This window comes from Mercenaria mercenaria, unplaced genomic scaffold (genome assembly GCF_021730395.1).
Source record: "Mercenaria mercenaria strain notata unplaced genomic scaffold, MADL_Memer_1 contig_1647, whole genome shotgun sequence".
NCBI classification, from domain to species: Eukaryota; Metazoa; Mollusca; class Bivalvia; order Venerida; family Veneridae; genus Mercenaria; species Mercenaria mercenaria.
The window spans coordinates 1,959-25,765 of NW_026459640.1; the positions used below are offsets into that span (position 1 = coordinate 1,959).

Consider the following 23,807-nt stretch of genomic DNA (forward strand, 5'->3'; position numbering starts at 1 on the left):
CTAAGGTGATTTGGCTGGTTATTACACTTGGCTGAGATATTAAGCCAACAAACATTGTCTGCAAGTTTGGTGAAGATCTGATGAAATCTGTTCAACTTGGAGTGTGGACACAATCTGTGACAAACAGAGGCATCAACACATTAACAATATTTCCGGTAATTCAAAGGCCATAATTCCGAAGTACCTTCGCCGTTTGGGCTATAGTTATCGAACCTGCCTGAGGACTTTTTGTCAAACACATTTAGTTCAAGTTTGGTGAAAATCGGATGAGAACTGTTCGACAGAGAGTACAGAATAGATTTGAGACAGACACAAAGACAGATATACACATAATGAACGGCTAAACAGGCTTACCAATAAAGGACTATCAGAAAAACTAAAGAATATCAAGCTTTAAAACAAAAACAAATGTATGCATATATTAATTTTTAAAGAAAAAATCTGATCACCTTTTCAGTTTGTAAATAAATTCTCACTGGATTTGATTTCCTGCTGTCGCAGTATAATCCTACTGTGAAAGGATCATCTCCAATCGTTTCTGGGAGTGTATGCCCGGAGTAATTTACAACTGTTGCATCTACTTCATTAACATGCAGGTTTCCTGTTTTACAGTGTCCCCTCGGAAAGTACAGGTCAATAAGTAAGCTTTTCAACTCACTGAAAGTACATCCTTTATTTACATCTTGAACGAACTGGCCGCCTCCTTTAGCGGGATGAACAGGTCTGTACAGATCTTGATGGCCATGTTTCCATCCAATATAGAGTCTTTTAGTTAACTTCATTTTCCTAGAATTTCTGTTTGATTTTGACTTTGAATTTAATTCTCGAAATTTCGACATAACTGGTGAATCCAACGACTTTCCTGAAATGAAGAATATTTACATGTTCAAGTGAATTAATTTGAGGTTCTTGCAGTTTAGTTTTGTATACTTTGTGCACTGTCTATCCACGCAAGAAAATCGTATGAAATAATGAATTCAATAACACAGTTTTAAAAACATCCTTCCACATTATTTCTGTATAAGTGCCGCAACTTTGGTATAAATGACCAACGAAAAAAGCTAACAGAACATTTTTCAACTTTTCAAGAGTGCTTACAACTTACTGTGTCTTTAAAACAGTATCATATTTTCTGTGGTACAGTGACATAATCTGTTCTAACATTGCAATTTTTTTCTTAAAATTAAATTCTAGCTCCTCCAGGTTGCAGTATTTGACGATGCTATAAATAATGGGTCAGTCACACTACACCATATAGATTTAACGGACATCCAATGTATAACAAAATTTTCAACACGTTTGTATTTTTTCGCATGTGTTTTTTTCCCCGTTTCTCATGCGGCTCCTGTGTTCCTTGTCTGGAGATGTATGTTCCCTCCAGTGCAAGGTTTTGAGCGTGTTCAAAATTTGGAACGTACACTACCAGACAAAGTTTCTGTTTCATGTACAGTTACTGTACTACAGATGCAATGTGCTTTGTTCCTTACTCGTACATTCCTTATTCCGTACTTGTTTGGATTGCATTCATTCTTGTCCGGTGGACCTGATTCATGACCGGACTACTACTGGACATCCAAAGGATGTAACATATGCTCGGTAACTGATAATACATTCCTCAAATGATCAAAGAACGTTTCGTCACAAACAGTCAAAGAATGTTTGTAAGTTTCTCATGCGTTGCACATACATTTTATGCTGTACAAGTTCCTTACTGTTAGGAGATGTCTGTTAATTGAATGTTGTTCATCCTGTATATATGTGCATTGATCTTGCCGTCACTTTGTGTTTTGTCAGTTTTACACTGATCGCAACAAATGAGGGAAGTTAAGAAAATTTGTTCATATATATTGCATAAAAAAAGAAAATATTTTTGTTTTATTGTTTTCAAACAATATTTCATCCAAAAAATGCAAATGTAAATGGGGATAAAGTAACAAATATTTGGGCAAAAGCTTAAATACAATCCATTTTATTCCAACAGAAATATAAAGATATTGCATCAAAACTTAAACTCTCAGTTTATTCTAAAAAATCAAGGGTATAGAGTTATGTACTCTTGGTCAAATGAATGTGTGATGTTTGGGAACAACAGTTTGTTTTAACATAAGTTATAAATAAGTAAAAAAGAATATAATTTATGAAATACTAGTGCCATAGTTATGGACATTTTTCATATGACATGCATGATAATGTAAATGAGGAACAATCAATTGAAGTTTGAATCATCTCCATTAAGTAACTAGAGCTATTACTAAAGGTGATGAATGTACCCCCCACATGCACTGACACAGTACATTGCAATTTGACGCACACAAGATTGCATAATTATGTGGACTGTATGTATATAGACTGTATGTATACAGTATAGTAACAAAAAACAAAGTCCCATAACTATGCAGAATATTTATCTAAAAGAACGTAACATGCACCATGCACAACTAGGGTTGGTACTGATCACTTATGTGAAGTTTCATTAAAATGTGTGCAAGGGTTCAGAAGATTATGCGCGCACAAGATTGCATATGCAGACTGTATGTACATAGTATGTTAATAAGAAACAAAGTCCCATAACTCTGCATTTTTTGTTGTTGAAAGAACCTAACATGCCCCATGCACAACTATTGTTGTTACTGATCACTTGTGTGAAGTTTCATTTGTGTCAAGGGGATGAGGAGAGATGGTGCGCACAAGATTGTGTCTATGTATATAGTATAGTAACAAAAAACAAAGTCCTGTATCTCTGCAATTTTTTTTTCTGAAAGAACCTAACATGCCCCATGCACAACTACTGTTGTTACTGATCACTTGTGTGAAGTTTCATTAAATTGTGTGAAGGGGATGAGGAGAGATGGTGCGCACAAAACTATGTCTACGGACAGACAGACAGACAACCTGAAACCAGTATACCCCCCATTACAACTTTGTTGTCGGGGTACAATAACTGCAACAGTTGAAGAAGACCAAAACTTTAAACCAAATACAAATTTAATTATAAACATGTACCTTTCAAGTAGTCCTTGCATCTCTGTTTAAGCCTGGCTTTGTCTCCAATTGTTGTCACCCCTAATGCTGTAAACTCCTCTGGCACGAGCATTTCTACTTCCTTTGGGCCCACCTATTAAAATACGCTATTTATTTTAACTGTTGCTTAATGCAAAAAAAAAAATTCTGACAAGACAGATATCAACACTGTAAACTTTGATAAAAAATCTCCTGATAACCTAACTCTGTTATTTCAGTACAATTTTAAATTTCAAAGTAAAACTAGAGCTGCTTTTGAGAACACAGCACATCTCCCACAGCAGCATCTTAATAGTAAGTCAGTCTTTATATACTGAGTCTGTTTCCCCACTACAAATATGCCTTTCGCCTCAGTCACAATCAAATGCATTTTTTTGTTTCACTTGGGGTCAAAAATAAAAGTTTGTAAAACTCTTTTATTTTGAAATGTTAATTTACCATATACCTTGGTTCTACAAAAACAATGGTAGTTGTCGCTGTCTGATAGTCCGACAATATTTTTTTTTCGATATAAAGATGAATCTTCAGGGAAAAAATAAAACAGACATGACCATTTTTAAAGGACTGCTTTATTCAAATAACTCTTTAAGACCCAACAAAATTGTTACCACATGATAAGGTACATAAAAGTAATGTAGAAAACCCCAAAAACTAATAAATTACACAAAGATTTGTAGTTATTACCTTCTTTTGAAGTTCAAAATTCTAGAAATTTTTGTTTACTACTTGCTTTCAGTTTTTGCATACCTTTTGAAATGCATTTATTCAACTCAAATATGTTATTTTCTAAAAATTCAGTCATTTCTCTTTAAATAATGGTCTCATTTTTGTGATTACGACTATGTTTGGTAGAGATATCGCAATTTTAAAATGAAAGCTGAAATTTACCCAAAAAGTCTACGGACAAGACATCATTGCCAAGTGCTTTCTACATAGGTTTTAGAAGACAGTCTTTTAGTTCTGTTGAACTCTTTATGTTTAAAATGATCAAGAACAAGTAAATAACAAACAAATTTATGAAAAGAAGTATAATTGACGGTCTTCGGAAATTATATATGTGTCTTCGAATAATTGAAGGATTTGAACAACTGTGACTAAATCAAAATGTCATTATGTGACAAGTTCTGTGCTATTGCTTACATAAATTAGGACTAATTGTTTTCATATTTCACTATATACTAAAAATAATGATACTTGGAAGGATCCTCACTGAAATAGGCTGTTAAAATTCTCCTTCAGCTTGGTGTCTACGGACAAGACACTTGACCATAATTTCTGTCTAAAAGACAGATAGAGTAATGATGTTTCTGATCAATGCTCATGCATTTAATGGGCTTAAGAACTGACCTTGCAGCCTGTTATGTACACCATTTAGACTATTTTCATTTATCTGTAGTAACTTTTAACCTCAACTAAACAAAATAAACCACAATCTTCCTGAAATTGGATGGTGGAAGAAACCACCTGACTAGACTTTGTTGAGGCAAAGATATTTACACGCTGTTATCAACCATATCAATCAAGAAATGGTAAAAAAGTATAAAAAACAAAGTTTAACATGATGAACTCTATGAGTTCATCTAAAACATGTTCATTAAAGTAGAAACATTAAAAAAGTAGGGAAAAACTTGTTAAACTTATAGCTCAGAAAAAACATCTTAAAAGATTACAACTGTGTCTTAAATGGAAAACTAATGAAACAAACTCCCTTGCTGACTGCTTAAATAGCTGTATGTTGTAAAATACTCATATGACATTTATTCTGTGAGATCCATAACTCATACTAATATTTTAAGTAGTCCTGCAAAATAAAATTCTTGTGAATTTTAACCTGTTTACAGAATAATTAAATGTTCACTGTGATAAGTTTTTATCACTTAGTTTTGAGTCAGCTAATGACTTACATACTATGCTTTTTTCTTAAAATTCCCAAGATACATTCTCTTTTTCTAGCCAGTAATATTTTTGATTAATATTGACCTTTTTCCACTATATAAGATAGTACTACCTGAGACAAAGTTTTTTTAACTATCTTTTTATCACATTTACTTCTTTTTTTCATGTTATCACCTATATTAATATTATTTTCTTGGAAAAATACTGGAACAAATGTTAGTAACTCAAATCGTAAAATCAAACTATGATTTCAAAATTCTAGACCTCTGCCTCTGATGCATGTGGGGAAGTTGGCAGTTACCTGCAGCGAGCATGTTTGTACAGTACAGAATCAATTAACAATTGTTAAGTTACATAACTGAATTCTGTTTAAAAAGGGCATTAAACCCCCCAAAAACAAACAAATCTAAATAGCTCTCATTTTTGAAAGGGAGAAAGCTGCAAGGAGACTAGTAATCACGTAGTAAATTGCTTGTAATTTCTTTTTAAGATGATTTAAACTGCTTCAATTTTATGTGATTTCAGTCAGTTACAGAATAAAAGTTGATAGGCAGATGAATAGAATGAAATCTTGAAAACCAATCACCATTATATCTTGGCCCTAAAGAGCACAGAAATATGCCATCTTGAGGGGATTATAACAAAATGTTTAAGTTGAAAGTGGACAGCCCACACCATGTCTAACAATAGATCCATACTCCACTAGAATATGACCAAATGTTAAATGATTTTGCTTCTATCTTCTCATTCTTCTGTTTTACTACTAACTTTTTAAAAGATCGGGTTTTTTTTTTGCATTTTAGAGTCTCTTGATTTATTTCAAAGAACTCTTGATATATTTCTAAGGTCCAGTGCTGGTTTTTATTGAAAACAGAAAATATATTGAATAGTATTTGTGCAATGTCTTGTCCGTAGACACTTCCATTGCATGCCTTGTTTTTGCCATAACAAAGGGAGGGTTAGAAAGAAATGTATTATTCCTTTTTTGATAGCTTTTAACATTTATATAAGTCATGTATAAGATTAAAACATATTCTATATCCATTGTACTTCTCAGATTCAGATTGTACACACAAGAATAAATAGGTAACATTTTGCATTTGGAAGAAGTAAGTTTCATTAGAAATATATTTATTCTATATTTTGTATAAACATTAAGTGTGGTGTATCATTGAAACTTGATAAATAGCTCCAGTATGATTTTATAAATGATATTTGTCAAAAAAACTTCATTTCTTTAGTGTCTACGGACAAGACATGTGTCTACGGACAAGACATTTTGCAATTCAACAACTATTTATATCTATATAACCCAGCTTAATTCCGTCTAATGTTTATCAACTTAGACACTATCCTAGCAGCTTTCATACCAACAGTTATTAAACTCTAATATTGTATCCTTCACAAAGAAAATAGGTGTCTACGGACAGGACAAAAAAATTGGCGCATTTATCATTGTCTGTTCAGAGTCAAATTTGAGGAGATAAGAAACTTCCACCTGAAAGAATGCTATTATTTCCAGAAGAAGGTAGACTGAAGTTCACACAGAGACAAATAAGAGAGTAAAAAAAGAATTATTTTATAATGAAATCACATTATCTGATATGAGGAAGAGCAAAAAGGCAAAATATATAACAAAACGGTCATGTCAGTCTTCAGTACATAACTTCTGTTGTGGCTAACATAGACAGTTGAAATAACTTGCAGCTGAAAGAAGACGAATTTTCCTGTAAATCAAACAGCACAAAAAGGTCTTACTGGTTCAGGTTTTAATTAAAATGAAAAGACAAAAAGCACATTTTTTAAGGTGAAACAATATAACGCTGAATTTTGGCCTTTTTTCTGTTATTGGACAGCATGGCGTTTGTTTTATATGTACATCAGCTACCTGATAGTAGTTTTACCTGCAACTGGGTAGTGATATGTAACTCCTGAAGTGCTGAAGACAGAATATATAAACATGCAGTTTTAAATTTGGGTGTATAACATAGAGCACCTAAAAAGTATGCATTTGATTGTGACTGAGGCGTTTATACATGTACTTTTAAATTATAATCTATTTACTCACTACAAATATACTTTTATTCATCTGAATTGGCTGAAAGCTGCAGCAGAAGTTGATTACACAAGAAAGTGTGATGGATGAACAGACAAAACGACACACAGATAGTTCAAACACTACATGCATTCCGGGTCTTCAACTGACGGGGCATTAAGACAACATGATGAGTTGTAGTTATGACTCAATAACCTTAAAATGCATACAATATAAAACAAGAGCTGTTGGAGGAAAGCAAAACTATTCAACAGCCTTTTCAACTGAATGAATATAAAAGTATAACAAGAGTGCTAGACTGTCAAAAATACACCCGACATTGAACTTGGCCAAATTCAAGAGGCATAATCCAAGAGTGACTAGGACTATTTGGGTGGTTATCTTACCTTGGCAAGATATTATGCCTGCAAACATTGTCAGCAAGTTTACTGAATATCTGATGAATACTGTTTGACTTAGAATGCGGACAAGGCTAAAGTCGCAGTTATAACAATTGACAAGTATGTTAAGTTTCAATCCTTAACCATTAGTAGGTACTGAGATATCAGCTAACATACAAGAACTTAACCAAAAACTTATAAGTTGAAAGAGGGGCATAACTTTATAAAAATTCAGAGTATAGTTAAGGAACCTGTGCCATGTAAGCCAGTTTATCACAGGGAATAACATACAAAAACTTAAAACAAATTGGGACACAGACATGGACGAGTCCAATAGCTCTACCTATTACTTGTGGAAACCACAGGCATCTCTAACAACGTAAACGTTTACCAGTCAACTGGATACAAACTTATTTGGTTTTAATGACATCAAACTTGGCCATGGTACCATGTTTCTCTCTTCAGAGCAATTAAAAGTTGGAAAGTTTGCTACACAATTGAGATCATACAAATTAGTAAGAACAGTGAACACAAACTTACATCTAACAAAATGCCCTGAACCATGAAAATTCTCGGACGATTGTCTACTTTCAAAACAATATATATAAAGTGTGTGATATAAATGTACAATGTCTATTTTTAAAAACAAACAGATGAACCATGTGTTCATTTACCATAAACAGAATGTACTTTGTGTTCAAACGTTCTGGCTAATCTCATCAGAAGAGGAATAATACTCATTTAACAATTACACGTCCTTTTAATTTCTGCATTACTAAGTGTAGTAAAATATATTATGAATTAGTAGTAAGCCATACCTGATTCTCTACAAACACAGGCAACAAATGCTGCAGTCCTAGGGAGGATAATACTGACTTCATTTCATCTGCAAAATATACAAACAAGAATGAAACAATGTTTCACATAATTATGCCGGGCATAATTTATAAGGTTTAATCAGGGGGCATAAAACTTGATAGACCAATATTGAAGAAAAAATGGGCCTACTTCTAGAAAACAAGAGAGCCATAATGGCTCTAGTTTACTGACCTGAGTTATGCTCTTTGCATGAACAGTTTTGGTAGAGAAAATGTTTATGAAATTATAGTAAAAGAGTGCCAGAGTTTAACAACAACAGAGCTCCAGATAAGCTGCGTATTTGCGTATTTACGCAATTAAAATTGCAGAAAACCCAATTGAATTCATACAGTGTGCGTACTGAAACGCAATTAAAATTCCTGATACCCAATTCGTAAGAAATAGCTTGCGTATCGCATTTTCCTTATAACTAGAACGGGTACGAGACTTTAACGCTAGATTTGACTGACTGGTTATACGTTACTGCAGAACAGGTTGCAATTTATCGGAAAAATAACAGGACCATTCAGTCGGCTGATCGGTGTTATTTGGACGCTTTGTAAACAATTTTACGCCGATAAAATGTAAGAGGTTGCAGGAAAAAACATTGTTGCAGCACAAACAAACAAATTAGTGGGATATTTTGCTGTTCAACAATGACAGTTATCTGTTTGTGACAATGTAGTGTCACCAATACTGGATGACATCTTTTGGGAGAATGCAGTTTGCGGTAACCACATCGTTCGGGATATTGTGGATGAACTGATCTCAGACTGCATTAAAAGTGAAAAAGAAAACAACAGTATGAAACATTCATTACAATTTTAAATACATTTTTGTATTAAACATTGAAGGGCGCCATTAAAATACTTAGTCAGTCCTGTTTAATGATATATACCATGTATACTGTAAGCAAAAAATACTCAATTGTTAGTGCGAGATTGGTAAAATACCCAATTGGTTTTAGCAAATACCCAATTACTTCTGAAAAGGCTGGGTAATGATATTATTTTTACCCAATTCAAATTTCCAATACCCAATTCAGACAAAAAGTGATGGGTAAATACCCAATTGCACCAAAAGCTTATCTGGAGCTCTGCAACAAGAATTCTTTCTCTGAAATACATATCAGCAAGTAATGTCACTGAAGAGTAAGCAGTTTGGGGAATGATGTGATATGAAAATAGCAACAAAAAAATCTATACAACATACAAAGTTTTCACACACACACACACACACACAAACACACACACACACACTCACACACCAGCAGCCCTTTTTTGACAAAACAGAAAGTTCTATTTGTACAATCTTTTTAAAAGTCACCTAAGTACTTTCATATGTGTCAAATTTTTTTAAACTTCTGACAAATACATTTTTGAAGTTTGCAATATATATACATACTGCAAAAAAGTCAAAACTCTATCAAAATAATCTCAACAATCTTGGTAAAAGGTCATCCTCTTTCTGCCACTTCAATTCTCACCAATCACATTGTCGCCTTGTCTCATAACATTATGTACAAACAGATTTAACAACTAATGCTCGGGAGGTTTTCAAGACATAATTATCATTCTTAGTACAGGATTCTGTACACAAGGACCATTCGTGTGCAATTATTTTATAATCAGACCAGCAGTTTCATACAAGTGATTTTTTTCAGTTTCCACTATACACAGTAACCAAATAAAAAAAAGTGAATATAGTGATCAAACCGTCTTTAGAACAGAAACAACCATTTTTTTTGGGAACAGGGTTCCCACCAGACTTTTGGTGTGGGGTTTTTATACCCCCTAGGTAATCAAACTGGGGGTGGCACTTCAAAAGTAGGGTGTTTTGATATTTTAAACTTCATTTTCTACTATAGACTATATCATTATTTAAGGCCATACCAAATTGATTCATAGTTCTTCGGAAAATTTTCAAAAAAAATGGGAGCGAGCGAGCGAATTTTTTTTTTCTTCTCAATTTTGATTTTTTCAGAGGCGGGTAGCTTTTACATGGAGCGAGCGGGTATTTATTTTAAGGGAGAGCCGTAGGATTAGCCTGTGAGGCTATTCTTACAGGACCGTAGGAATAGCCACTTCCTTGTTCTTTTCACTGTACTGAACAATAGTAGAACGTGCCTACTTCATCACCTACCGGCACATCGAAGGCCATGTGTGGCACTAGCAGACACTCCAGATTTAAAACAAATTATGAACAACATCATAAATCCTGACTTTTTGAGTTTGAGTCATCAGCTACATGTATTACCAACGCATGAATTTTGAACAGTATCACTGTGACGCATTAAAACAGTGATAAAACCTGTTTTGCTGTTATCATTCCGGACCGCGTAAAGAGAAAAAAAAAATTTCGGATATTTTTATGTATGTGCGGGCAGGTGAATTTCTTTTTCTTTTTCTCGGGAATGAAATCATTGATGTGGTAGTTCCAACGAACGACAAATCAATTTGGTATGGCCTAAGGGCTTGGTGCAAAACTAGTTTATTTCATACTTTATCAATAACAGTTTAGCACAATGCTCTAGCATTAATGTTGACTTGTATTACTGAAATACAATAAAACTAATATCAGAAATAACTTTATTACTTTTATTTTGTTTAACTGCTATGCAATTACCATTCTTTGTTGCCGATGTATCAGTCTTTAATATTAAATGCTACGTATGAATTGGTATCCCCCGCCGAAAGGGTTTGTGGTGAGAAATGGTAAAAAAATATATCCACAATGTATTTTATCAAATCGTCATGGAGAACATGCGATTGGACTCGCGAACCCACGATCCGTAGATCGCTCTCCCTACTGAGAAGTGTATGCAAAACGTCAGATATAGTTGTAGACCTATTATAGTGTAACAACCAGTTCACTGGCCAGTTTTAGCACAGCTGTTTCCCAAAGACCCCACCCACCCACACAACCAGATTCCCTATATATTCTGTATAAAACTGACCTTTTTTAAAGAGCTACCAAACATAACTAGACCCATTTCAGAGAATAAATCATTATCTCATTTTAAAGAGTTATGATAAAACTAATATAAAATAAAGAGAAAAGTAGGGGTCATGTATCTTCAAAGAGAGATTTCTCTTGTCACATTTACTTACTGTAAAATCACATCAAAATCACACTGCTGTGACCTGGAAGTACTACTCATACTAAAACTGAGTTTCACTTCACCAAATACAACTCTTTTTGATGTAATTTGTATTTTAAGAAAGTTTAGACCGTTACAAAAACATAACCGATTAGGCGATTACAAAAAGCATGGACGACCGGCTTCTGCCCACCCGATGGCCGTCTTATCAGTTCTAAAAATAGAAAATACACCGGATTTGTATACAAACATGATCTCTCCTTCAAAAAGAACTCTACAGAGCTGATGTCCTTTAACTTTAAGTTTGATTCACAAAGCAACAGTAAAATTAAATAAAATCTGTTGTTACCTTCACCTTTAGTGTGACACCATTTAACATGCTTTTACAGAAACAAGCCTATTAGAATGTTTATTTTTGGCTGTAGTTGAAGCATACACTAAATCTTGTAGCTTGAATCAAATAGTATGAATTAGTAACAAAGGGAAGTAACTGACTAAAGTGATGTTACACACTGGAGGTTTCTAATACGGTTACCAGACTGTTGAAAATCAGACTCTGGTATATAGCGGATATAAGAGATCCGAACGAAGAGTATATTTGTTCTTTACCCGCAATGAGCCACGCCTAACCCTTGTAGCTAAATTTTGAAGAATCACTGGCGGGTCCAGCCTCCGCACTGGCACTGCAAGATCATTTGACTTTACAGATTATTTAAGTGTTTATAGTCCAGGGGCGTCAGAAGTGGGGCCGCAGGGGCCGCGACCGCGGCCCCAATAATTTGCCCAAAAACGATTTTTTGTAAATTCATAAGTTGGAGTCGCAGGTCCGCGGACCCAATATTTTGTAAAGTATATTAAATTTTGCTTCGCGTTAAACAATACATGCTGTCCAGATTAGTGTGTTACCGTGGTGACGGTGACACGATCGGGGGTGTTAATTGGAGTCATACACACGTGTCCGTGATTGGACTTAATTACGCATGAACAAATCAGCATGTTTTTAATTGGCATGTCTTTAGTCAATATAACGTTTAAGCTATACCTAGCCGCAAAGATCTAAGGTATTAACTTATAAAATTCAGAAAAATAATTATCATGTTTTTATTTAATGAAAGAGGTAAGTGTTAAGATTTATCACACCGCTACTGGTTGGCGACCCAGAATTTCGGACGACCCAGAAAATCGAACAGTCGCGTAAACGCTTATTTAGGCGTAATTTTTTATCATTTCTTGACAAGTACATAGACTTTTGCATTATGTGCAACATCATCTGCAATAATTGCAAAACAATAAGTTAAACTTTCAAAAACGGAATATTTACATTTGTTCAGGAAATGTTGTGACAGCTCTCACAGGGGGAAGCTGCATGTGCTTTTAGTGCGCATGCGCATACATGTTTTGATGTCCCAACAATATTCAAGGGGAACTCATCTACAATCTGCTAAATGCCGACGAGAAAATTGCGTGTTATAAAACAAGTATCAATGTTCTCCCATTAATACCATGAGTTAAATGCGTTTAAACCAAATTGTTCTACCTAAAGTTTTGTGTCGTATGTAGGCCAGCTGGATTTTTCAAACTCTCAGCTGCATCAAACATTTACAGTTGAATGTAAACAAGGTTAACAATACTAAAAATGTCTTTTTATCATTAAAACCGACCTAAACGTGAGTCTGCCAAACAGAAGTGATGATAATTAGTATTTTCCTACTGTCCGATATCTGCGTCCTGCAACACGCTGAAAACGTTAAATTTACGTACCCTCTTTCGGGCCTCAGTGACGTGTTCAGTTTATTTTTATATACAAACAAATTTGTGTTTAGCGACACCGAAGAACTGAACTTGATTCAGGTATCATTTCATGAATCTTGAATTAGAAATTAAAATATGACAGATGAAAAGGTTGTGAAATTGTCCGAATCTGGGTCGGCAACCAGTAAGATGTAAGGAATTAATTACATAAATTGGTTTTACTCAAAAAATGATATTTCAAACAAAAATAAGAAATGAATGTAACATGAATGATTATTGTTCAATACATTAAATACAAAAAAAACATACATGCATTCTTTGTATTGCGTTATACATTATTAATTAAAAGAGTTTATTAAGCTTTATTTTGCTTATAGTCATGTAAATAGTAAGAAAATACTGGAGACTTGAGATGCGATTCAGTACCCTTAAATGCATCAGAACTCCCCATTTATGATCCTGTTTTAAAAAAATTTCAGGGGGAGGTCCCCTTTACCCCCCTTACGGGAGGGGGATGCCCCCTCCCGTACCTACCACCCCCCTCACCCTCGCGGCCCCAATATCAAACACCTTCCGACGCCCCTGTAGTCTGTTTAAAACATTTATCATTTATATGCACTGTCTATTAAATTGATTGTCACATACAAAAATAAATTATCAAGTTCAATTTGGGAATACCTTTCTCACTGACTCTCTCACCGCCATCTTCTTCTGAAGCCATTTTCTTTCCGCGCGGTTTATTCGGTGTATTGATAAATAATACCCAGGAAGAATTACATCGATCAATTTGTCCGGAAATTTAATCCCAAGCGACAGTGCGACAATGCGACAATGCGAGGTTTAAGACGATAATTGTCGCCCTCTTAACCTCGCGAGGATTGTTAAATGTCGCATGTACATATGTTTTTGGACCGTGTTGGCGAAGCGACATTTTAAGTGGCACGAACAGGATTCCGTAGTAATTAACTACAATATTCTTGTATGAAAATGAAACGATGCCTGTAAGTAAGCAAAAGAAATGATACCTCTGCATAGCTGAAAAGGTCAAGGGTCTGAGTGAAGCATGGTCATGACTAAATCTCAACAAATTTTATAGCCTACAAGTTGAATGACAATTACATATATTACACCAGATTAATAAGTAGTAGATCTATAGGGCTCTACTGCAGTATAATGATTATTTTTCATGTCATGCATGAATTGTTCGACTACATTTGCACAGCAACTGTGCTGTAGCCCTAATTAAAGAAGTGAAGCTGTATCAGTTGTTTCAAAATACATAAATTTACACTTGTCAAGATTCCATATAATGTTAATTTCTAATAATTATTTTTGATATGGCATGCATGAATTGTACAACTACATTTGTACATCAACTGTGCTGTAGCCCTAATTAAAGAAGTGAAGCTACATGAGTAGTTTCAAAATACAAAAATTTACACTCGTCAAGATTCCATATAATGTTAATTTCCTTATACTCATAGTTTTTTTTATACTGTACTTACGTCAGATGAAGATGTAAATTGATCCAAAGAAACAATGGGACAATGAATGCTATAATTACCAAGAAGAAGGCTGCATTTTTATACAGGTAGGTGTCAGTGTTTTGAAAATAAATGTGACAGTTAGCATGACTCACAACCTGGTAAAAACAAAAAGTTTTACAGCTTCATCAAGCACAACAAAAAAGAAAATGTCGGCATTGCCCCCCTTAAATCAGATGGTCTTACCTACACAGACCCCATCCAAAAGGCTACTATCTTAAACAAACAATTTGAATCTGTCTTTTCCCCTCCCCAGCCCCTTAGTCTGAAGCATATATGTTCCAACGTCCTCTCATCCCAGTCTCCATGATGAATAAGATCCAGGTCACCACTGAAGGTGTGGAAAAACTGCTCTATGGCCTATCCCCACATAAAGCCTCAGGACCTGATGAATTATCCCCACGCATCCTAAAAGAACTCCACCATGAAATTGCTCCTGTACTTGCCCATATATACAGGTTATCTCTCGAATCTGGCCTAGTACCCAGTGATTGGAAAAAAGCCACCGTAGCCCCCGTATTTAAAAAAGGTCCCAAGTCTAAACCTAGTAACTATCGCCCAATTTCCCTAACTTGCATTGCTTCCAAACTCCTTGAACACATTGTTGTTTCCAATCTTATGACCTATTTTGACAAGCATAAGCTACTTAGCCAGTTCCAGCACGGCTTTAGATCAGGTCACAGTTGTGAGACTCAGCTCATTAATTTCACTCAGGAACTTTACAATAACACTGAACAGGGTCAACAAACAGACGTTATTGTCATGGACTTCTCCAAGGCGTTTGACAAGGTCGATCACATTAGACTAATTTATAAACTACAAAGCCTTGGTGTCAACCCACAAATTACCAAATGGGTCAAATCTTTCCTGTCCAACCGCTCCCAGAAAGTCGCTGTTGATGGTCATTTTTCCAGTGAACTTCCTGTACTGTCTGGAGTTCCCCAGGGGTCTGTTCTTGGGCCATGTCTCTTCTGGTATATATCAATGACTTACCAGATTCCGTCAAATGTAACGCAAGAATGTTTGCAGATGACACCATAATATACCTTACCATCAACTCCATTTCAGATAGTATATCTCTGCAACAAGACCTGATTAGCTTAGAAACCTGGGAGAAGACATGGTCCATGGAGTTCAACCCGGACAAGTGTGAAGTCCTTAGAATTTTTAGAAAGAAAAATCCTGTAGTCTACCCCTACAAACTTCACAACATAGAGTTAAAAACTTGTGAGGCAGCTAAATACTTAGGCATAACCATTTCCAAAGATCTAAACTGGTCCAAACACATTGACAGTATCACTTCCAAAGCAACTTCCACTCTTCGCTTCATACAACGAAATGTCAAAACTGATAATAAAAAGGTCAAAATTGCTGCCTATAACACCTATGTCCGCCCTCAACTTGAGTACTGTTCAAGCGTCTGGCATCCTTGGCAAAAAACCCTCACTAGCAAAGTCGAAAATGTCCAAAGGTCAGCTGCTAGGTACGTCATGTATGACTACAGTTACACCAGTAGTGTTACACAAATGCTGAAAATCTTAGAATGGAATACACTCCAATATAGAAGGTTACACAATTCATTAGTAATGTTTTATAAAATAAGGACCCAGACAGTTGCAGTCGACCAATCTCATCTTATTCCAACTAGAAACCTAAATTACTTAATCCCCATGTCTCACACTCAGTACTTTTCTAACTCCTACTTCCCTAGGACCATCCGACTCTGGAACTCCCTACCAACTCATGTTAAATCTAGCCCCAGTCTCAGTATCTTTAGAGAGAGGCTGGCGGTGGTCAGTATGTAATTCTGTTGCCTCTGTCCCATTTTAACTGTAGCATACTGTCTTTTTTAGCTTTTATTCTTTTAACATTGTAACATATCAGTTCTTTAACAACTGTTTCTCTGACAGCGCCGCCCAGTGATAGTCGGAAATCGACGGTTGGGTGAAAGATGTAGATGTAGATGTAGATGTTATTAAACAAATTATATAATATTTGATTTTAGATTTATGTATTTCTCAAAATTGTTTAAATTATATGATAAAGTGTCAGCAATTGAATTTTAAAGAAAAGCACAGTTAATTGTGAAAGTAAAATTTATGTATATATAAGTGTACATGTTGGTCTTTTATTGCAGTTACAGTATGATATGGTGAATAAAAAACCCCAATACATCCTTATGGAGCTTTGGCTAGGCCATGAACAGTAGACATAAAAAAAGATATAGGATAGTTGCTGCTTTTGTTTAATTATTTCATGTATATACTAATTATCAGTTCAAATGAAACTTGGTACACAACATCAGCATGAAGTGGACAGGGCTATCAAATTTGATTATTTGTTCCTTCAGTTAATATGCCACAGCTACCTTGATTCCTTGAGTATTAAAACTCCTGCAAATTCAGTCAGATTCAAATTATGGATTGGTTTATTTTAATTCAATTAAAATATTTAATTCAAGCACACCCGACTTTAGCCCGGCTTGTTCTTCACTTCCTGGTTTCAGCCGGTAACCAAAAATTTATCTCCCGTTTTTTCATTGGTGATAGTTTTGTTTGTTACTTAAATTTTGATTGGGTATTTCTATCATCTTTAAAATAGGAACCGCGAAATGTAGCGTCACTTAGTTCTTAGTTTTTCAGCGTGTCACACTGATTTTCAATTAGTAGTTAAAAAGAACTATAACAAAGGAAATTGGATAAATCTGTGATATTTAGATAACATGTCAACATATGGAATAACAATATTATAAATAAGAGAAATTAAATAAACCCTTTAAGGGTTTATTGTATTAAAAATAACTTTTTCATTGGACTTTGTGAACAACAGTGAATAAATTCGTCAATTTGACTTACAAGTACACAAAAATGTGGTGCAATACGTACACATTTGCATGTTAACATTGATTTGTCAAGGTTCATCATTTGCTCTTCATAAAATGGCAACGGGATTGCGAAAGGGAGCAAAACTTAACTATAAACTGATGAACGAACAGGGGATATCGCTAGACACTAAAGATAACAGCGATAACAATGATGATCAGGTTGCTGAGGATACTAGAAAAGATTCGGTTTTCTCGCCGGTAAAATCTAAAGCGCAAAAATCAAACGCATCTTCCGCAGAGGATGATGGGAAACACTCTTTACCCGAGGAGGTTGATTCGGACGATCAGGAAATCGAAAAATTGCAACGTGAGTTGGAAACTCTAGAAAAAGACGAAGCAAAACTCAAGAAAATTAAACAGAAAGAAGAATTACGCCAGAAAGTGGTGAGGAAAAGAGACGAGGTCAAGGCTCTAAGAGGTTTGGATATTTCTTCCAATATTTAAAAACACAAACAACAACAACTTCTACGGGATTCAGTTCAAAACAAGAACTTATCAGTTAAAAAAGATGAACTTGAATCTCTAACTTTTAGCAGATTTAAGAAAGTCCAAATCTTTGAGAAAAAAGGCTTCTAAACAGTTAAAAGATTTAGGCCTGCAAGTTTCATCGAGCGATTCAAGTTCGGATAGCTCGAGTTCGGACAGTGACTCAGATTCGGATGGTTCTACTGAAGATAACTCAAAAACACACGATGAACATAGTTCTAATTCATCCAAATCGCATCATAAGAAGCATAAAAAACATAAACGTTCCAGTAAAAAATCTGGTATTACCATGAAATCGTCGGATAAGGTTAAATACAAACAAAAATACCCTCATGCACAATTGGATATGAATTTGTAAACCAACATATTACCTTTCAAAATTTAGATTTAAACTTGTTTGTAGCAGGTGAATTAGAGATCATATCTGATCCATCCATCAAATCTGTAGAAAGAAATGGTAGAATAGCTCTTCTTAAGCGTATCATGTACTTGAATTCTACTTATGAATTTAAAACGCTCAAATCTTTTTATGCAGCAGTTTTGAGAGAAATTGAGCTGGGTTACTAAAATTGGGAAGATGATTTTCACTTATTTAGAGTTAATTTTGTTGAAAAGAGTAGTAGCAAATCAGCTTCGCATCAGGGCGTCAGGGGCAGGAATAAAGGTTACATAAATCCCCCTTTTAAACAACAATCACCTGAAGAAGAGTCACCAGTTTGGTTTTGCTCTTTCTACCAACGTAACAAGTGTGACCATAAAAATAGTCACACAGTAGTAGTTAAAGGGAAACTCAGGTACGCACAACATATTTGTGCTACTTGTTGGATTAAAGATAAGGTTAAGCTACAGCATCCGGAGAGTTCATCCTCTTGCCCACATATGTCAGCTTGACTTAAAAATTATACTGTCCAATTTCAAAGACGAAGGAAAACAGAAGATTTATTCATGCCAAGGTTTTGTTACAAAAATCAAGTTAGTACTACTCCAAAATCAAAGTTGCGTGTAATCACAATCATACCTGTCTTATTTGTAACAGTTTAGTACTGATTTCAAACTATAATACATTACATGAAATGATAGATTACATGAACAGGTTAAAAGTTCAGGCAAATATAATTTCAAAGGTTGTCGTATCAGGGTTAATGATAAGATAAACACTGATTACATGAGAAAAACCTTGGAACAGTTTGATTATAAAGATTTATTGGTATGCGATCTTCTTGAATATGGGTTTCCTCTTGGACTTATAGGTCAAGAAAACGTGTTGCACAAATCAAAAGAAATATGGAAATACAAAAATTATAAAGGGGCAACTGAATTTCCGGATGCAATCAACAACTTCTTGAAAACAGAACTCAGTGAAAAGCTATCATTGGTCCATTTAAATCAAATCCTTTTTACAGCAATATAGTCATTTCCCCGTTAAATACAGTTCCAAAAAAGTCGGTCACAGAGAGAAGAATAATTTTAGATTTAAGTAGTTCCAAACCTAACTCGGTTAATGACCATATAGACAAAGATTTCTACCTAGGTGAACAGGTTTCTTTATTGTACCCAAAGATAGACGATTTTATTAATTTAATTTTATCTAAAGGTCAAGGAGCATTAATGTTTAAAAAAGATCTGAGAAGGGCATATCGCCAAATAAGTATTTGTCCCTCTCAGTACAATCTAGTAGCCTTTGTCTGGAAGAAACATTTATTCTGTGATACGGTTTTGTCGATGGGTCTCAGAAGTGCGGCAGCTATTTGTCAAAGGGTTACCAATGCGATAGCATTTATTTTGTTCAACTTTAGAGTTTTTATTTTAAATTATTTGGATGACTTTGCAGTGTTGAAAGACCAGAAAGAGCTCAATCAGCTTATTTACTTTTAGAAAAAGTCTTGTCTAAGTGTGGTATTGAAGAATCACCTAACAAAAGCTGTCCACCAACAACCACCATGTCCTTTTTAGGTGTTCTATTTGACACTATAAAAATGACAATGGAAATAACTCCGGAGAGATTAACAGAAATTCGTTATCTCGTTCACTCATGGTTGTTCAAGGATCAAGCTTCAATCAAAGAAGTTCAGTCATTACTTGGTAAATTGAATTTCATTGGAGCGTGTGTCAAGTCAAGTCGGGTTTTCATAAGTAGGTTGTTAAATTGGTTAAAACAATTGTATGTTATGGACATACAGACTCACACAATATTCCTCAAGAGGTTAAAAAGGACATTTTATGGTGGGATTCCTTTTTACCATTATTTAATGGTGTTTCTTTAATGTCGTTGGGTAATTGGTCTTCGGCTGATGCGGTTTTTTCCTCTGATGCTTGTTTACAAGCTTGTGGCGGTTTTTGGAAAGGAAATTACTTTCATACCAAATTTCCAGAAAGTATTTTACAAAAACAGTTACACATAGGGGCTTTAGAGATGTTATCTGTAGTTGTTTGCCTTCACTTATGGGGAAAACACTTAAGACATCATAAAATTGTCATTTTGTGTGATAACTTGTCAGTATGCATCACTGTAAATACGGGTCGGTCAAAATGTCCATTTCTGCAAAGTTGTTTGAGAGAAATATGTTACTTTGCTGCAATAAATGAGTTCGAAATCAGAGTTCAACATTTAAGCTCAGATGAGAATCGAAATGCAGATCATTTATCTAGATGGCATTTAAGCAGTTTATCATGAGCAGGAATTTAGAAGACTGGTGAATAATTCAGAATTAAAGGAATGTCAGGTTCTGGAATCTAAACTTCCAATTTATCAATAACTGGTGAAGTTGCATTTATTTGTTCACAATCAGTTCAAATAAGCAGTTTTCTAATTTGCAGTTTAAGCGGACAGGATTTACAGTTTTTATTTTTAAATTTTCAGAGTCTCAATTGAATGTCTTGAAGCAAGATCTGAGAGCTACTAACAAGGCTGCTTACGCAGAAGGCTCCAGAAGAAATCTCAGAATTCAATGGAAGACATTTTTAATGTTTTGTTTATATTTTAAAATTGTGTTTTCTCCCAGTGTCAACTATTACCCTTCAGTTGTATGCTCAGTTTTTGAGCAGATCCTTTAGATCAGTAGATTCTATAAAGAATTATATCAGTGGCATCAAAACCATGCATCAGATGTTAGGTTGCGAAACCAATTATATCAACAACTTTCTACTAAATCTATCTCTAAAAGGTATTGCTAAGTTGAAACAGCATTCAGTTAAACAAGCTGAAGCTATTACACCCGTTATACTACAAAATATTTATTTAGTTTTAGACTTTTCTAAAGCAGATAATATCACTTATTGGTGTTTATTTCTGTTTGCCTTTTTTCTAATGGCCAGGAAATCAAATCTGGTCCCTGCCGTTAAAAAGGATATTATGAATCCAAAATTTTTACTAAGGAAAGATGTTGAAGTGTTAAATAATGAATTGTTGGTTTCTATGCACTGGACAAAGACCATTCAGGCAGGTGAAAGAATTCTGAGAACTCCGTTATCTTCAATTTCAGACTCCTGTTTATGTCCAGTAACCAGCTTTCCGTAACATGGTTAAAGTCTTCCCAGCTGGAGATAATGCCCCTCTTTTCATTTTGACTTCTGGCCAAAGTAGTTTACTATCAGTTGTTTCAAACTAATTTGAGATCTTGTATTCGTAAGATTGGTCTTAACCCAGCTGAATTTTCTACTCATTCCTTCAGAAGAGGTTTCGCTACTCTAGCCTTTCAAATGGAAATTCCGCCTGATCTCATTCAACTTTTGGGAGACTGGCGCTCTGATGCATACAAAAGGTATATTCAATATTCGCTAGACGACAAATTTAAAATTTCACGCTTGGTAGCTAATAACTTAAACAAGAAATATAGTACGTATATTAAAAACTCAGTTTGAGACACTGGCCAGTGGTATGTCACATTCAGGCATTTCATCCTAACGGAGTTATGTGTCTGTTGTCGGTTAGACGTTTTCACTTTCCGGACAGACTTTTCTGGTGTGTGCATATTATTGGTTCAGTTGTTTGAACACATTGAGTATAGTCTTTTTGGTATGTTACTTTCACATATTACAGTACAGCCTTTTATCTGTTTTTATTCATAAACATATGCATAAAATTTTATTTATAAGTATATTAGGCTCATCGTAATATTGTACACAATATTTCTTTATTTATTGTTACAGACGTGCGACGTGTTTGCATTATGGGAGACTCTATTATTAAACATCTACCTTCAATTCAAGGCGTGTCTATATTTGCCTTTCCGGGGGCTACAATTGGCAAATTATCATTTCTGGTCGACTCCAGAGCAGTTCCACTTGCGGACTTCAATTTTGTGATAATTCATGTGGGAACTAACAATATTGCAAATGGTCATTCACTACAGCACATGTCTTCAGATTTCGCCAATTTGGTGGCTTCTATTCGCAAATTCAATAAGGATATTGCTATTATAGTTTCTTCTATCTTACCCAGACCGGTAGATCACTCACATACTAAATCAACTGTTCAACAGTTCAATTTTCATTCACAGGATTATTTGGCTTCTGAGTTAAACTTCAAATTTATCAGGTCTTACAGACCCTTTTGTTTTAGAGGCGACATTAAACGTTTTTTATTCGCAAAGCGGGATGGTGGTTTACATCTAAACTCAGAAGGATCAAATCGTTTAAGATTCTTTTTCCTTAGAGTTATATCTACGTTGACATAAACGTCTATAATGACGTTTACTACGTCATTTAGGAAATCTAAACATACACAGTCAAACGTCTGTAACCTTTATAATTCTTTATGAATGAATATGTTTATTTTTTTTTTGCAGGCTATTTTTATCTTATCTACTGTAAGGTAGGATCCTTTGTCATTCAACCCTATAATTTGTGTTATGTTATTGCTGATTTTATTTTTTCTCTCTGCTTTGTATTTATAGTTCTTGCTGGGCTTGGCTGAGGGTTGGCGGGTATATCAGTATTCAACTGATTTATTAAATAATTTGTCTTCCCGTACTTAATTAATTGTATTGATTTGTCATCTTTACATGCTTTAGTGACACGTTTGCTGACATTAAATTCCAGTCTTTTTCAACTGTGGTTTCCTTATTTATTTGAGTCTAAAAATAGGGCTTTAATTGGTTTATTTTAATTCAATTAAAATATTTAATTCAAGCACACCCGACTTTAGCCCGGCTTGTTCTTCACTTCCTGGTTTCAGCCGGTAACCAAAAATTTATCTCCCGTTTTTTCATTGGTGATAGTTTTGTTTGTTACTTAAATTTTGATTGGGTATTTCTATCATCTTTAAAATAGGAACCGCGAAATGTAGCGTCACTTAGTTCTTAGTTGTTCAGCGTGTCACACTGATTTTCAATTAGTAGTTAAAAAGAACTATAACAAAGGAAATTGGATAAATCTGTGATATTTAGATAACATGTCAACATATGGAATAACAATATTATAAATAAGAGAAATTAAATAAACCCTTTAAGGGTTTATTGTATTAAAAATAACTTTTTCATTGGACTTTGTGAACAACAGTGAATAAATTCGTCAATTTGACTTACAAGTACACAAAAATGTGGTGCAATACGTACACATTTGCATGTTAACATTGATTTGTCAAGGTTTCATCATTTGCTCTTCATAAAATGGCAACGGGATTGCGAAAGGGAGCAAAACTTAACTATAAACTGATGAACGAACAGGGGATATCGCTAGACACTAAAGATAACAGCGATAACAATGATGATCAGGTTGCTGAGGATACTAGAAAAGATTCGGTTTTCTCGCCGGTAAAATCTAAAGCGCAAAAATCAAACGCATCTTCCGCAGAGGATGATGGGAAACACTCTTTACCCGGGAGGTTGAT

General features: G+C 34.7%; 2 protein-coding genes across 2 annotated transcripts; one reads left to right on the forward strand and one right to left on the reverse strand.

The window, feature by feature from the left end:
- Window positions 1-384: 384 nt before the first annotated feature.
- On the reverse strand, window positions 385-13,786 carry LOC128551767 (uncharacterized). The gene is made up of 4 exons (XM_053532678.1): window positions 13,742-13,786; window positions 8,172-8,239; window positions 3,004-3,115; window positions 385-862 (listed from the first exon to the last, which is right to left on the reverse strand). The coding sequence occupies exons 1-4, from the start codon at window positions 13,782-13,784 to the stop codon at window positions 429-431; spliced, it is 657 nt and encodes a 218-aa protein (XP_053388653.1). The 5' UTR covers window positions 13,785-13,786; the 3' UTR covers window positions 385-428.
- A 3,707-nt stretch (window positions 13,787-17,493) lies between these two features.
- LOC128546224 (uncharacterized) lies at window positions 17,494-23,392 on the forward strand. The gene is made up of 2 exons (XM_053532677.1): window positions 17,494-17,909; window positions 22,127-23,392. Exons 1-2 carry the CDS (start codon window positions 17,501-17,503, stop codon window positions 22,651-22,653), a joined length of 936 nt encoding a protein of 311 aa, XP_053388652.1. The 5' UTR covers window positions 17,494-17,500; the 3' UTR covers window positions 22,654-23,392.
- The last annotated feature ends 415 nt before the right edge of the window (window positions 23,393-23,807 follow it).

Bases quoted from the DNA above. Each gene is read 5' to 3' on its own strand.
- LOC128551767 (XM_053532678.1), bottom strand. From the start codon at position 13,784: ATGGCTTCAGAAGAAGATGGCGGTGAGAGAGTCAGTGAGAAAG. The intron at 8,240-13,741 runs GTATTCCCAAAT...TATATTTTGCAG, and splicing joins TGAGAGAGTCAGTGAGAAAG to ATGAAATGAAGTCAGTATTA. The intron at 3,116-8,171 runs GTATGGCTTACT...GTATTTTAATAG, and splicing joins CTGTGTTTGTAGAGAATCAG to GTGGGCCCAAAGGAAGTAGA.
- LOC128546224 (XM_053532677.1), top strand. From the start codon at position 17,501: ATGTTAACATTGATTTGTCAAGGTTCATCATTTGCTCTTCATAAAATG. The intron at 17,910-22,126 runs GTTTGGATATTT...TTATTGTTACAG, and splicing joins CGAGGTCAAGGCTCTAAGAG to ACGTGCGACGTGTTTGCATT.